The sequence below is a fragment of the Dipodomys merriami genome, unplaced genomic scaffold (genome assembly GCF_024711535.1).
Source record: "Dipodomys merriami isolate MVZ:Mamm:240054 unplaced genomic scaffold, mDipMer1.0.p SCAF_85, whole genome shotgun sequence".
Taxonomy (NCBI): domain Eukaryota; kingdom Metazoa; phylum Chordata; class Mammalia; order Rodentia; family Heteromyidae; genus Dipodomys; species Dipodomys merriami.
Genome location: NW_027206457.1, coordinates 4,943,804 through 4,960,056, shown reverse-complemented (window position 1 = coordinate 4,960,056; position 16,253 = coordinate 4,943,804). Strand labels below are relative to the sequence as shown.

General features: G+C 35.1%; 1 protein-coding gene across 1 annotated transcript in view; it reads right to left on the bottom strand.

Annotated features, from left to right (window-relative positions):
- Positions 1–16,253, bottom strand: part of Itfg1 (integrin alpha FG-GAP repeat containing 1) — a 209,481-nt gene that overhangs the window by 86,247 nt on the left and 106,981 nt on the right. Inside the window, exons 9-10 of the mRNA XM_070011952.1 lie at positions 8,538–8,632; positions 5,808–5,980 (exon numbers count right to left, since the gene is read on the bottom strand). Coding sequence (XP_069868053.1) covers positions 5,808–5,980; positions 8,538–8,632 — 268 coding nt within the window. The remainder of the gene's footprint in view (positions 1–5,807; positions 5,981–8,537; positions 8,633–16,253) is intronic.

Sequence of the window (16,253 nt, the reverse complement as noted above, 5' to 3'; positions counted from 1 at the left end):
GTTCCCTGTGCTCCCTAGAAATTCAATAGAGGAATGAAGGCGCTATTTTTGGTACACATATTTGACAAATTTCATGTGCTTGTTATAATCTACAGAAGGACAATTTTGTTTGTGAATCTATAGAGCTGTTTTACCTTTTTACTAATATGAGAAGTATCTTCAACAAAACATGTTTAACTTTATAAATACAAAGACTGTAAAATTTTTTGAATCATGTTTATTTTTCACTAAAGTATACAGTGTACTAGTTATTTTGGAGGAATTAGAAATCGTTGAAATATTATATGAGAAAGAAACTTAGAAAAAAAGCTAAAATTGATCTATAAATATCTTTTAAGAGTCATAGGAAACAATGGTGGCCAGTTCATAGTATTTCAGATACATGTTATACTATTTATTACAATTTTCTTTCACACATCCTCTGTCACAGATGCTTTGTTCCTAGGCAAATGCTGGTCTCTTCCTCAATACATCTTCCCACCTTACTCACTGTGAGGGTATTTTAATTTCTTTGAGATTCAGTTTAAATATCAGCATCATTCAAGTCTTTTTTTTTGACATTCTACCTCATATTGTAGGTCACAAGAGCAAATCAGTTGTGCAATCATGTCAATCTCAAGTCTTGATGATGATGCTCAGTATTACTTGCTACATGTTAAGCTCCAGAGGAGACTACAAATGGAGATTAGAGACAGGGACTTTATCATAAGGACCAACAACATCTGTAGAAAAGACCACGAAGTAGTTCAGGTAGAGGGAGAATTCTCTACTATATAGTTTTACCAAAGACTTCCCTCTACCCCACAGTGATGGCCCTTCTGAGTTGTTGTCTATTAAAGTGCAGTCACTGACTACAGAGGACACATTAATTGGATGAGGTAGATTTCTTTTAGTAAAAAATAATTCCCATTATATGTTTATCCATTATAATTCACAAACATATATTTGCTTCCTTTTTTTTTTTTGGTGCCGGGACTGGGGCTTGAACTGTGACTTAGACACTCTCCCTGAGCTCTTTTTGCTCAACACTAATACTCTAACACTTGAGGCACAGCTCACCACTTTTTGTGGCTAATTGGAGATAAGAGTCTTGCAGACTTTCCTAGCCTGGCTTCAAACCACAATCCTCAGATCTCAGTCTCCTGAGTAGCTAGAATTATAGGCATGAACCACTGGTGCCTGGCAGTTGCTTCTACTTCTTATAAACAATGATATGAAAATCCATAAATGAGTTTTTGTGAAGTTTTAATTTTATTTATTTTTTGTTGTTGTTTGCAGTGGTGGTCCTGGGTCTTGAACTCAGGGCCTGAGCTTGTTCACTCAAGGCTGGTGTTCTACCACTTGGAGCCACAGTTCCACTTCTGGTTTTCTGGTAGTTAATTGGGGATAAAAGTCTCATGGACTTTCCTGCCCTTGCTGGTTTCAAATTGTCATCCTCAGATCTCAGCCTCCTTAGCAGCTAGAATTACAGGCATAAGCCACCAATACCTGGCCTGGCCACATTAGCTGAATTTTTGACTTTTAGGTATTAGTTGAAGTGAAGTAGTATCTCACTATGGTTTTGATTTACGTTTTACTATCTTTTTAATGTGTTTTTAGGACATTTGTATATCTTCTCTGGAAAAAATGTGTATTCAACTTAAGGTTTTAAGTGAGCATTAATAGCTCTTCTAGAATACATGGTCTGTGTTTGCTCAGTTCTTTTCTGTGTGATAGTGCCATGCACATAAAACAACTTTAAGAACTGACATCATTTCCTCAAGGAAGTCCTGTTAGTGAATCATTCTTTGTACTTGGAAACTCTATTATACATTTTCATTGATCTTGCAGTATTCTTTCATAGCACATAAGCCAACTTTACCAAAGAACTGTACCCTTTGGATGAAATGCTATGAGGATAGGATATCTTGCTTACTTCTATGTTAGCTCCTATGTTAGCTCCTATGTATGTTCCTCTCTAGTCAAAGATTCAAATGAATAAATACTTGGTATTCCATAATGGGAAGCACAATCGACTGCATTTGTTTCTAACTATGTAATCCATTCATTTCTATTACTGAATGCTCTTAAATCATTCAATCTTCCTGAGTCACAGTTAACTCACTATGATGATTCTAAATTTCTTTTTAGCTCTAAAAATCCTGGGTACAAATTAAAAATAAGTCTTAGGGTATAAAACTCTATGTACTCTATAAAAATAAGTAAATAGAACTCATTTCCAGAAAGATTTATTAAAAGAAAAACAAGAGGAAAACACACAGATAAGTAAGCAAAACAAAACAAAGTCCTCAAGACAACCCGTTTCCCAATATCAAGAGTTCAAATTGATTTTTGGTAAAGATTTTGCTGAGAGATAATGGAATACAAACTTAAGAAAACAGAAGCTAATATGTTCTAATATGATAAGGTCAAATCTTTAAATACCTTACTGACACTGTGTTGATTGAGAAAAATCACTGGGCTAGAAATACTTCCCAAATAAGTATAAGAATGAAGGAGCTGTCTAACTGATTTCAGAGTATCAATTAGAAAATTTTTTTTACCTTTAAATACTTAGATTTTTATTATTAGACTATAACACATGATAGACTCAGAATCACCCAGTGACTCACTTCAACAGATTTTCCACATGGGTGCCAAGTACTGAAAAGGTAGCCATTCAATTGGATATAGTTATCTAGTTGCCCCAAGTGATTCCTCCAAAGAAAAATAATACATATCATTACAAAGGCTGTGATATAGTAAATTTGGAAAGCAGAACAAGAGTAAAGTAAAATAAAATATAAAGTAACTCCTGTTAAAGTTAGAGTGGCTATTTTTCTAGTCTTTTACAAATTCTACCTCTCCAGGAAGTCACCTGATTTTTCATTAGTGAAAGTATTAATAATCACTTCATAGTTAAAATCTGTGCTCATATTTACAGAGCTATGACTTTGTTGTCTGAACACGTGCACTCATGTGTATGTGTGTGTGTGTGTGTGTGTGTGTGTGTGTGTGTGTGTGTGTGTGCACATGCGCGTGTGCACGTGTGCCAGTCTTGGGACTTGGACTCAGGGACTGGACGCTGTTTTTGAGCTTTTGTGCTTAAGGCTAGTGCTGTACCACTTGAGCCACAGCTCTACTTCTGGCTTTTTGTTGGTTAATTAGAGACTAAGAGTTCAAACTCCTGGACTGGCCCACGCATGCGTGGACACACCCACACACACCCACAAACCCCCAAAAGACCAAAACAAACCAATGTCTCCTCCCTGCCAAAAAGCACAAAGAAACAAAAAACAATTATAATTAAAGTATTAAAAATTTATAAATTTTTAGTTTATGGCCTGGTGATTTGGCTCACTAGCCTTTAGTTCTACAAAACAAAATAGGTTAGCTTAATATATAATAAACTAAAAAGAAATGAAAATAAACATGAAGAAAGCAAAACAAGGAGGAATTGACTATGAAAACAAAATAAAATATCAATAGACAAATTTACCACTGAAAGTAAATGTTGTTCTTTGGGCCATTCCAAGAAACATAGACATGAATGAAAGGAAGGAGACAACTTAAACAAGGTGAACAATGTTAGAAACATGAAGGTATTGTACTTATAGATTTGTAGAAAAGTTTTTTTCAAAAGTAACTACGTCAAATGAATTTACTATGCAGTAGTTATTATTAATAGTTTGATTACAAACTGAGAAAGTAAATAATGTTTACTGCTATTTCCAACTGATTTTACAAAGCCTGGCAGTCTTCTTATCATAATTAATTAGTGGATTCTTTTAAGTTTTAGTACAGTACTAAAAACTTCAGCATAGGAATTATTACAGCAGAACAATAAAGAATTTTTTTTTCAGGTCCTGGGGCTTCAACTTTTGGTTTGGGCATTGTTTTGCTCAAGGGTAGCACTCTACCATTTGAGCCACAGTGCCACATCTGGATTTTTCTGTGATTAATTAGAGATTAACAACAGCCTGTGGACTCTACCAGGGGTGGCTCTTAATTACAATCCTCAAATCTCAGCCTCCTGAGAGGCTAGGATTACAGGAATGAGCTACCAGTGCCCAGCTTAATAAACAACCTTATTGCAAAAAAAAAAATTAATCTCCATAAATTTAGCCACTGAAGCTGGAATTGGTTGGTGAGTGAAGATTAGCTAACAGTATGAACTTTTCATCAATGGGGCAGAATACAATTGTGTTCAGAATACAATTTCCAAACATATAGTAATTCTATATTTAGTCCTATCACATTGGGTTGATTAAATATCATCTCTAACTTGAAGTACAGAAGCTACTGAACAAACATGATCAGAAGTAGGGTTGGGGCCGGGGAGGTGGAGAGTGGCTCAAGTGATAGAACACTTTCTTACCAAGTTTAAGGCCATGAGTTTAATTCTTAGTACTGACACACAAAGAAAATCTTGTAAAAACTGATTTTAAAAAGTTACATATTGGCTACCTCTGAAAAAAAATTTTTTGGCAGTACTGGTGATTGATTGAATTCAAGTGCTTCAAGATTGAAAGCAAGTGCTTTCACTTGGTTTATCTGCTTATGCTGACACTCTATCACTTAGTCACACCTCCAGTTCCTTTTTTTCCTGTTTAATTGGAGATAGAGACACAAGGACTTTTTTATTTTTGCCTGGGCTGGTTTCTAACCTTAATAAATTGGATTTCTGCTTCCTGAGGATTAAAATTTAGTAAATCCAAGAAAAGGTACTATGTTGACTAAAGAAATAAGTGACCTGATTAATAAAAACAAGTGGATTAAAATATGAATAAAATATGATTTTCTAAATTTTTAAATAAAAATGTAAAATTTTTAAATAAAAATTGCATAAAACTGCCTTAGATGTACTTACACTATTATCAGAAATCAGTACCTATCTACTGTCAGTATAAGGTCCCAACTGCACCCAAGTTAGCAAAGTTATAAGAAAACTGTTGTTTCTATTATGTTTTTCTTGATATGAAATCATACTTTCAATTACAATCAAAAATAAAAATTTAGGTAACCAAATGTATAAATTTGTCAACATTTGGGCAACTATATTAGTGCAATTATTGATACTTATTTAAAAATAACTACAGTTTTCAATACTCACTAACAATATAAATATTTGTATTATATATATATATATATATATATATATATATATATATATATATATATATATATATATATACTAATAATCATGTCAGAATTTCCAATGCCAATAAGCAATGTAACTTTATACAAAGTAAAAACTTTATAGTAACAGTAACTGGTCCAGTTAGTTTTACTTATGCCAGAGGTAAGACTATTTTTTTATATTATTCATAAGTGTTTTTATTGTGAAAATACCATACAGAGGGGTTACAATTACATGAGCAAGGTAATGAGTACCTTTAGGTAAGACTATTAATCTCATTTTATAGTGGAGGACTTTAGGTGATTTGTTGAAGGTCATACTGATAGTGCTGGACTGATACTGATGACTTGGAGTCTGCACATTACCACCATTGTTGTCCATACCAGATTGTAATTGGGCCATTTGTTTATTAAAAATCTTTACTCTCAAAAGAATGTTTGGTTGAATGAAAAAAGTCACTTTTTATCTCAGATTATCTGTTCACTTTTGTTTCACAGAACTTAAAACAGATAAAGAACAGGTTTCTAGGTGGTGGGATAAATTCAGGCATCAAACAACTAGATAGGATCTGAGCTCATTATTACCTGTCTCACCTAAGGGATTAGACCCTGTTTAGGTATTAGCCAACTACAAATCACCACAATGAAGAAATTTCAAAAGTTTTTCTCACTTGATTTAATTTCCATACCTTCCAGATGTATTCTTTAGTATGGCAAGCGCATCTGGATAGCCATCCATGTTGTAGTCTCCAATATGAAGTGTAATTGGAATTGGTATCTCAGTTGGTTGTTTTTCTTGTACAAAGGGCACAAAGCCCCAGAGTGTGCCCTTATTGTTGAAATCTTGTAGCACTGGAACCCACTATGGATTGGGAGAAAACAGAGAGACTTCATGTGTATTTTAGAAAAACATCCAGCACTTGTGAAAGAAATGATTCATCTTGTTAAAGTTAACTAGATAAATACGGTTTTATTCTATTTCAAAAGATAGAAGGGTATTGTAAGTTATTTTGATGAATGGGCATATTTTCTTGAAGCTGGGCACTGTGGCTCATGCTGGTAATCCTAGCTACTTAGGGACCTGAGGATCATGGTTCAAAGCCAACCTGGGCAGGAAAGTCCCTGAGACTCTTATCTCCAATAAACCACCAGAAAACTGGAAGTGGTGCTGTGGCTTAAGTGGTAGAGTGCTAGTCTTGAACTGACGAGCTGAGGAACAACACCCAGGCCCAGAGTTCAAGCCCCACAACTGACAAAAAAAAAAAAAAAGCATATTTTCTTGGAATGTATCACTAGTCATCTTTGCTATAACTGGCACACAGAACAGAAAGGTTTTCATAAAAGCATAAATCCTTAGTAGGAATCAACTACTCTTAATATTCCTTTAGTTGAATCACCCAAATTAATTTAGGTCAAGTGGAAATATATCCTCAGATCAATATTTGAAAGAACTAGAGCAAGCTCAATCTTTCTAATACTGATGTCCTTTCAGGGAACTAATTTAGAAAGAAAGAACATGATGAGTTTCCCTTTTTCTCCTGTTGTGCTGACTGGTCACCAGCAGCAAGCCAAGCAGCTCCTGTGGGTTTCCAAACACCATGCCTGCCAAGTTCCAATCTCAACTGCCAGGCACTTATGAGACTTGACAAGTATGCTCTGATACCAGAATAGCTAGAAACTAAATTTTTAGTTAATTCCTTTATTTTTATATTGATTATAAGGAGAGAACAGACTGAATGAAAAAGGAACTTCCGGAAATCACTTCTCTTTGGATTGCACAGATTTTCATTCTAATAAATTCCTATAAAATTGAACATCTGAAGACTGGAAATCAAGCTATTAAAATTATATGTGTGTTCAGAATTAGTAGGAGTTCAGGTCTGGTATATAACTTGAAGATGTCTCAGTAGATGGGTGAACAACTAACTTGAAATGACAGGGATGCCAGAAATGCCTATGGATGTAATTTGTTTTACTAATAAGCACTAGGGTTATAAGTTAACTGTATTAATAGTTTCTTGAAAAGAGTTTACCAAATAGGGTATCTCTAACATTTTGTAAGTTTTACTTTTTCATTGAAAAAGGAAAATGAAAACTTTAAAAAAAGTATAATTTTATTGTTATTATTAAGGTGTTCTTCAGAGAGGCTACCATTTCATTAATCAGGTAATGAGTATATTTCATTTCTGGACAATGTCACCTCTACTTTTGCTTTCCCCCAGTTTCCTCCTCCCATCCCTGCCACAAGTTACAGGATTCATTTTCCACCAAGTGCATACTTAATTATAGCATGATTGCATTTGTTTACCCTTCCTACCTCCCTTTGTATTCCCTTCTCTCCCCCAAGAGGAAAAAAAAAAAACCCTAAATGCAAAAACAAATACCACCTCTACCAACAGCAGCCACCACCACAACAAAAAAACCCCATGTTTGCATTTCCTGGAATTTTTTTTGATAAATAATATTTCAAATGTTCAAAGGGGTATGCCTATGGGTTTTCCCCTAACACAGTCTGACTGTGTATGAATACCTAGAGTCCTATAGAAGTCATCATATATGTTTTATTAATGTTTATTAATAAGGGTAATTACATTAAAGCAAAAAAAAAGGATTTTTTCACTTAAAGTGACATCCATAATAGTCACCAAAGAACTGTGATATTTATCCTCCTGAAAGAGAAATGACCATAGACTCTGAAAATATTATAGTCTGCCACTTTAAGACCGGCTACAATCACCAAATTTACTTACGTAGAAATCAGTATCAGAGAATTAAAAAAATAGTTTCAGTTAATAAATGTGGGTGAAATAGTTAAATGCTTTTAGAATCTGTACCGTATTAACATTTGTTTTCTTTATGGTTTGAGTATAAAATGTGATGTTTCCCATCCTTAAGAGCTATAAAAGTCAACACCTCAATCTACTATTTATTTCCCCTGAAAGTAAAGCTGATTAATTACACTATACCTATTATAACCTATCATGCCCATGTTACTTCTTCATTGTGATTCAGATTTTAAATTGTTTCCCCATGAACGATAGGCTAAAAGTCTCTATGAGGAAGTAAAATACATCTAGATACTACAAATAAAAGGAAGAACTAGCTCTGAAAACAGGTATGATATTTTTTCATACCTCTTTATTATTGTGCATTTTACCACATCTTAAACATAAAATGTTCATACCTTGCTTAATTACAGGATCCAGAATGGTTTCCTTCTACCAGAAATAACTACAGCAGAATTTTCTGCTTTCACAAATGAGTAAAAATAGATTTAAATGAATTTTATTAATTTAAAAAAGAGGAAATCAATAACTTAATTTTGAATTTTCTCTTTTAATTCTTCAGGTATATTTTTAACCTCTGAGGATTTTCCTCAAACATATAACCTGCTTGTGTTCAAAAACAAGCAAACATACCTGTTTTGTTTTGGATCTCATTAAATATATGATGCTTTTTTGGCAGTTTATATCTTCACAGCCTGGCAGTAAGTGGTCCATGTGTCCATCTCCATCTGTCAAAAGAAACCTGAAGAATTCATTGATAGCCACAAAACAAGGTGTGGGTGTGTAGCAGATTAAAGTTTTATTTGCTTAAAGACTCAATGAATCTGGATAAAGTAGAAATATATAGCTTTTGAAGATTTTAATTTTTTTTGTCAGTTCTGTTGCTTGTCATTCATGGAGCCCTGATCAGGGCCTGGGCACTGTCCTTGAGCTTCTGTGCTCAAGGCTAGTGCTCTACCACTTTAAGCCAAAGCTACACTAATGGTTTTTAGATGGTTACTTGGAGATAAGTGTCTCATGGACTTGTCTTTCCAGGCTAGCTTTGAACCATGATCCTAAAATCTCAGCCTCCTGAGTAGCTAGGATTGCAGGCATGAACCATCAGTCCCTAGTCTCACACATTTATAATGAATATGACTCAATTAAAAAAGAAACCATTCTGGTCCTTGTGACTATCTGGATTGTGCCTTGCTTTAAATTGCAAACATTTCTGTGGATCTATATCAAATATTGGAGGGGGATATTATTCCAGGCTCCAGTGTTAAAATAATCAATGTGCATATTTTTGAAGATTGAATACCAGGTCTCAAATGGACAGAAAGAACTACAAATGGACAGTAAATATATAAAGAAATGCTCAACATTCATGGCCATAAAGGAAATGAAAATCAAAACAACATTGAGGTTCCATTATCAATCCACTTAGAATGGTCATCATCAAGAACACAAACAAACAAACAATGACAAATGCTGGCAAGAATGTGGGGAAAGGAACCATTACACACATTTGATGGGAATGTAAGATATAGCATAGTACTAAAATTAGAATCCAAAACAGAATTATAGTGCAACAATACCATTTACAATAATTGAGCTATGGAAACAGTCCATACGCCCTACAACTGATGAATGGACCAAAAATATGTGGTGTATACACACAGACACACATAAAGAATGAAATTATATTATTTTTAGGGAAATGGATGGGTCTGGAAATAAACACAGTAAGTGAAGTAATAATCAAGGTTTGGAATGACAAAGATCATGATTTCTTTCATAATTGAATACTGAACTTAAAAGACAAAATATAAACATATACAGGATCTCTATCTATCTATCTATCTATCTATCTATCTATCTATCTATCTATCTATCTATCTATCTGTCTGTCTATGATCAACCTGATCAAAGTAAGGTATATACATGTGTTAGGAATCACACAAAGCAATGAACAGTTAATCTGTGCTTTAACAAAAATATTAGGAGGTAAAACATATCCTGTCTGGTGAGTGAGTGCTAGAGAGAGTAGGTGTGAAAGAAAGCACATATAATCTAAATACTCTATATACATGAAAGTGGAACAAGGAAGCTTTCTGAGAATGGTCTGGGAATGGAGGGAGGAGGGGAAGGTAGAATGGTGGAGAAGATGACTGATCAAAATGCACTGTATATATAAATGGACCTAAAAATATGAAACCCCTTGTAAAACTAATGGAGCCTAATCAACAAAAAATAAGAATGGTGGCTTCTGTTCACATAATTATCACTGCTGATATAGGAGAAAAAAAGAAGTGCATTAACTGTAATACATTTGACATTTTAAGTGTTAGACAAATTTTATTCATATTTTTAAGAACTTTAAAAAGATATTTTATTTTCTACAAGTAATTGTACAAAGAAGTTGCTATTCAACTAAATAATTTATGATTACAATGCATATTGATCAATGTCACTCATTTTCAAGATTTTTTTTGGCGGGGGTGGGGTGGGGGTGGGGGTGGTGATGGTGGTGGTGGTAGTGGTGGTGTTAGAGCACTGTCCCTAAGCTTTTTTGATCAAAGCTAGCACTCTCCCATTTGAGCCACAGCTCCACTTCTGGCTTTTTTGGTGATTAGTTTTACAGACTTTCCTGCTTAGGCTCACTTTGAACCATGATACTCCGATCTTAGCCTCTTGAGTAGCTAGGGATTACAGGCGTGAGCCACACTGGCCCAAAAACTTTTAATAATGAGTTACAGAGATTTGAGTGCTCTATTTTTTTTAGGGTTTCTTTTTTATTTTTATTTTTTATCTTTAAGTAGTTGTACAAAGATGTTGCCATTTAACAAAGCAGTTTATGAATATATTGCATCTTGATCAATGATACATCTTTCAACATTGTTACCATCTCACCTCTACCCATGATTTCCTTACTTTTTCTTAATTCTGTAGAATATACTTTAAATTCTTGACTGCATTATCCACCCCTTCTCCTCTTCATTCATCTACCCTTTTCCCTTTAACCCCACTTCACCCCTTTCTCTAACCCTGTTGGCTATTCTAACTGCTTATTATCTTTTGGAGGCTAACTAACAATTACACAAGAAACCACTACCTGAGTGCTCTATTTTTAAGAAGCGCCAAAAAATGCTTATCAATACTAAGGCAAAATGGGAGTACACATAACAAATGGCCACTTCGAGATGCAGAGATGATTTGCTATGCTGCTGGAGAGTGTGAACCATCACTGGGAACTGTGAGTACCGGCCAAAGACATCTCCACCAGGGAGAATAGCATCTGACCAGGAATTGCTTCCCCCATCAGAGAAGTGTGCCATTTTTGAAATGAGCAAAGAGGCCTCCAGAGCAACTGGCTAGGAACACTGAATGGAGAAGTGGCACCATATTGGAAAAGGGCAAAGGAATCTAATACCTTTCACCACCCCTCTCTGACTACAGACAAAAGAGTAGTGGTAGGTGCTCCCCTCCCCTATAGCAGTGATTGACAAGGTCAGAAGGCATAAAAATTCAGTGGCCAGCAGAGCACTTTGGAATTACAAAACCTAAAGTCTCTTAAAACCTCACTGCAAAAAGTCAAGATAGGTGTTAGAAAACGTAGTTTATTTCTAGGTCATACTGAGAGTGCCTTTGTATCAGTAAACTCTAAAGATTCCAGTTACATCACATCCCTGCTCACACCCACATACACTGAAGAATCTGTGCTGCCCATAAGAGCCATTTCTTATCTGTAAACTAAGAAGCTCCAATCCCTGGTACAGCCTAATCTAGGCTGTGAGGAATGCGGTAGACTCCATTTCTGAAGTTCAGAGTGTACTTCTGGAGATTAAAGGTTCTTCACATAAACTGATTAGTGAATTCATCTTATCATTGATTTGAAAATCTACAAACAGGTCTTAAAAACTTAGTTTATTTCCCAGTTGTACTGAGAGTGGAAATCTAGGTACCAGCCACACTTGGATATCACCAAGGCTTAAGAATTCAAGTACAATCCAGCCCCCCCTGCACTTAAGCATGCAAAATTCAAACTACAACCACCAGAGATGTCTCCTCCCCTTTGTACTTAGGAGCTCCATTCCCTTGTTCTTCCCAGATCTTGGCTACAAGGACAGCTGTAGATCACAGAGAGCTACTAAAGCAGAGACTACAGTATGATCATGTATACCACACTTTTGGACACACAAGATTCCCCCAAAAGAAGGAAAACTCATTTTTTGTGGTCTTTGATTTATAGTCTACAGGATTACTCAGCTTATTTCTTAGTTGTGTGTGCATATTTCCATTTTTTGATAGTTCAATTTTATTATTTTTTTCTTTGTTTCTCTTTCTTTTCTTTTTTCTTTTGCCCCCTTTTGTCTGTTTGGTTGTTTGTTTTTGTTTCTGTTGTTTGTTGTTCCTGTTATCTTTTTAGTTTCATTTGGTTTGTCCTGACCCTTATTCACTGAATACAAATATTCTGTACCATAAAACCCTTCTTCAACCAAAAGCGAAGGTGTATTTAGATTTGCAATTGTTTTTGATTATACATTTTGTTCTGTTGTGGCTTTGGATCCTTTTGTTTCCTTTTGTATTGGTTCATATTGACTCTTAAAATTGAATTGCTTATCAATTACAAATATACCAAATCTGCTTTTTTCCCCACAATATCCTATTCTACCCCCAAATAAAGGTTTATTTAGAAAGAGGAATACCTACAACTCATATAGGCTTTTTAAGAGTAGGCATTATTAGTCTTTAGGGAGTCTGATGCATTGAATTCCAACTTTATTTTCTTCAGTGGTACAGACTCTAAGGTCTGTCTCCTCTTTTGCAACCATTTACTAGCTTTTTCTTCCTTCATCTAACTCCTCTATGACATTAGACTTCTCTTACACATAGTTCTCACTGAAAAACTTGCCTGCTGAAAAACCTCAATTTCTTTCAACTGATAGAAGAGTGTCAAATAGTACAGTATCTCACCACAACTAAACTCTAATCATACACTTAATTTTCTCAACAAAATCTGATCCTAGATAAGCAAATCCCAACAGAATATCAAACCATTAACTGGCTAATCAACTAGAAATGCAGAGAACAAGCTATTAGGAAGAAGACAGTCACCCCAAAATTAAAACCTAAAGTGCTTCCAAATGGGTAGAATTAAGCACAGAAATGCAAGATAAAAGGCAAGTCAAGGAAGTTCAATTTCAAGAGATGATAACCAAAAAATAGAGCAGTCAATCAAGGACATAGAAGACAGTTCTTGGGATGCTTTAAAAACACTTCTTATAAATATGATTAATGAGAAGACAGAAAGCCTACACAAGGCAATTCATGAATATGATGAGACTAATCCAAGATTAATAGAACTCATGGAGTCTACAAACAGAAAATTAAATAAGATCCAAGAGATGGGAAGGGAATCTGATGAAAAATTAGTAGCCCAGCTAAAGGATATGAGATAGAAGATACAGATAAACAAGCTGAGGAGGTAAATTAGTCCTTTAAAGACATAAAAGAAAAAACTTTAAGAGACAGAAGCCATCAAAAATGAACAACTAAAAACAATTAGGAGGAAAAGAAAACTCAAAGTAGAAAGTCTTTACAGCAGAAGTGATGACACAGATGAAGAGTCTCAGGGATTAAAGACAGAATAGATATAATAAAGAGGAGAAAATTATCGAAAGAAATCCAAGAAACAAGCAAGAAGTTTGCAAGAATTTCAGGTTTCAATTCTGACCTAATTTGAGACTGATCTATTATAGAAGGCAAAGAGCAAGCAACTGAATAGACAGAGCACATATTTAACAGAATTGTAGCAGAGAATTTCCAGAAAATCCAAAAAGCTAGCCCCATTAAGATACAAGTCTTTAGAACACCAAATAGACCAGACCAGAAAAGAAAATCCAACCACCACACTGTAATCCACAAAGGATTAACAGAGACCAAGGAAAGGATCCTTAATGCTGTCAGAGAGAAAAGATTATTTATAAAGGTAAACCAGCCAGAACCTTAAAGGCAAACAACTACCACCAAGAATACTACACTCAGGAAAGCTATCCTTCATAATCATAGGACAAATAAAAGCATTCCATAATAAAAAAAAAAAGGAAACAATTTATCTCCACCAAACTGTAAGGTCCACACAGAGACACCTCCCTACCGCTAGGCTAAGTTTCTGCCCAGTATCTGTTACCTAGGTAACTAGCACAGCTGGAAGCAGTTACCTTCCTATCCTGTTTGGTCATATGTCTCCCATCTGACCTTAGGAGGATCCCAGATCCTGAGTTTACATCCAGATCCAGTGTGGCCACACCTTTCCCACACTCTGCCACACCTCTTTCTGTCCCTGGCCTAGATAAGTCCTGGCCCAGGGGTGGGTTGCCCCTTCCTTTTCAGCCATGCCTCTCCACCATGCACCACAGGGACAGCAGTTCTGTAAATAATCTTTTCTGCCTGAATGTGTTCTCTTCATCGCTACCTAATGAAACCTACCTATTTAATATACCTTACAAAAACCAGCACTACAGAAGATAGTTAGAAACATCCTATATATAGAAAATCAACACAAACAATATTGGTAGAGAAAATGCTACTTACAAGAGAACCAGGTAATATAGGAATGAATGAGACACAGTCCCTATGAGGGTGGATAACATGGTAGGATTACTAAATACTTCTCAGTCCTACCTCTCAATATCAATACACTTAACATTCCAAATAAAAGACATGGATTGACAAGTTGGATCAAAAAGAAGACCTATCCACTTGCTGTTTATGACAGACATATTTGTTAACAAAAACAAACATTCTGAAAGTCTGGAATAAAATCTTTCAAGCAAATGGCCCCTATAAACAGGCTTGAATAGGAATACTAATATCAGATAAAGTAGACTTCAAATTAAAATTGGTGAGAAGACACAAATAATGACATTATATAGTAAGAAAAGGAACTCTAATACAGGAGAATATTAACAATTCTAAATATATGTGCACCAAATATTGGAGCACCCAACTTCATCAAACAAATACAACTTAACCTAAAAACACATTGATTGTTGGTCATTTCAACACATCATTGTCTCCTCTAAGAGATCATCCTAGCAAAAACTCAACGGAGAAACCTCAGACCTAAATAACTGCATTAGCCAACTAGACCTAACAGACATCTACAGAATATTTCATCCAGTAGCATCAGAATATACATTTTCCTCAGCAGTTCATGGAAAATTTCCAAAACAGATCACAAAGCAAATCTGTGCAAATTCAAAATAATTATTCCCTTTTTCCTGTCAGAGTACAACCGAATAAAATTAGAATTCAACATCAAAAGCTATCCCAGAATATTCTCTAACTCATGGAGACTGAATAAAACATTGTTGAATGATCATCAGTCACTAAAGAGGGTAGATGGGAAAGTCAAAGGTTTATGGAATCTAATAAAAATGAACACACAAAATATCAGCTCTTCTGGGATACAATAAAGGCAGCATCCAGAGGAAAATTTATAGCACTGAAGAAATCTCAAATCAACACCTTAAACTCCCTGAAAAATAGAAACAAGCCAAATCCCAAACCAGTAGCTGCAGACAAATAATAAAAAAATTAACAAATTGGAGACTAAAATTCATACAAAGAATAAAAAAAAGATTTGGTTGTTTGCAAAAATTAATAAAATTGAGAGACTTAGCAAATCTCACTAAAAAAAGAACACACTCAAATAAAATTAGGAATGAAAACGGGAACATCACAACAGACACAAGCAAATTCAGAATATTATAAGGGAATAATATGGAGAATATGAAAGAAATGGAAGCATTCTTAGACAACACTGATATACTAAAAAAAGCACGAGGGCTGGGAAGGTGGCTCAGTGGTAAGCACTTGCCTTGCATGCATGAGGCCCTGGGTTGAATTCCTCAGCACCATATAAGCTGAAAAAAAAAAAGCTGGAAGTGGCACTGTGGCTCAAGTGGTAGAGTGCTAGCCTTGAGCTGAAGAGCTGCGGGACAGGACCCAGGCCCAGAGTTCAGGCCCCACAACCGGACCCTCCCCCACCAAAAAAAAAAAAACCAACACGAAGCATGAAGATTTGAACCAATTATATAGTAATGAAAATGAAATAGCAAGAGACTCTCACCCAATATTAGCCTAGGACCCAATGGATTTACAGTGGAATTCTATAAGCCTTTCAAAGGACAACTCAAATCAATACTCCTTAAAATCTTCAATGAAATAGAAAGTGAAATATTATAACCAAAAGCTTCATATGAAGCAATCATAACATATTCATCCCCAAACCAGATACGGAGTCATGAAAGCAAAAGAACTAAAGACCCATCTATTTTATAAAAATAAATGAGAAACTTCTCA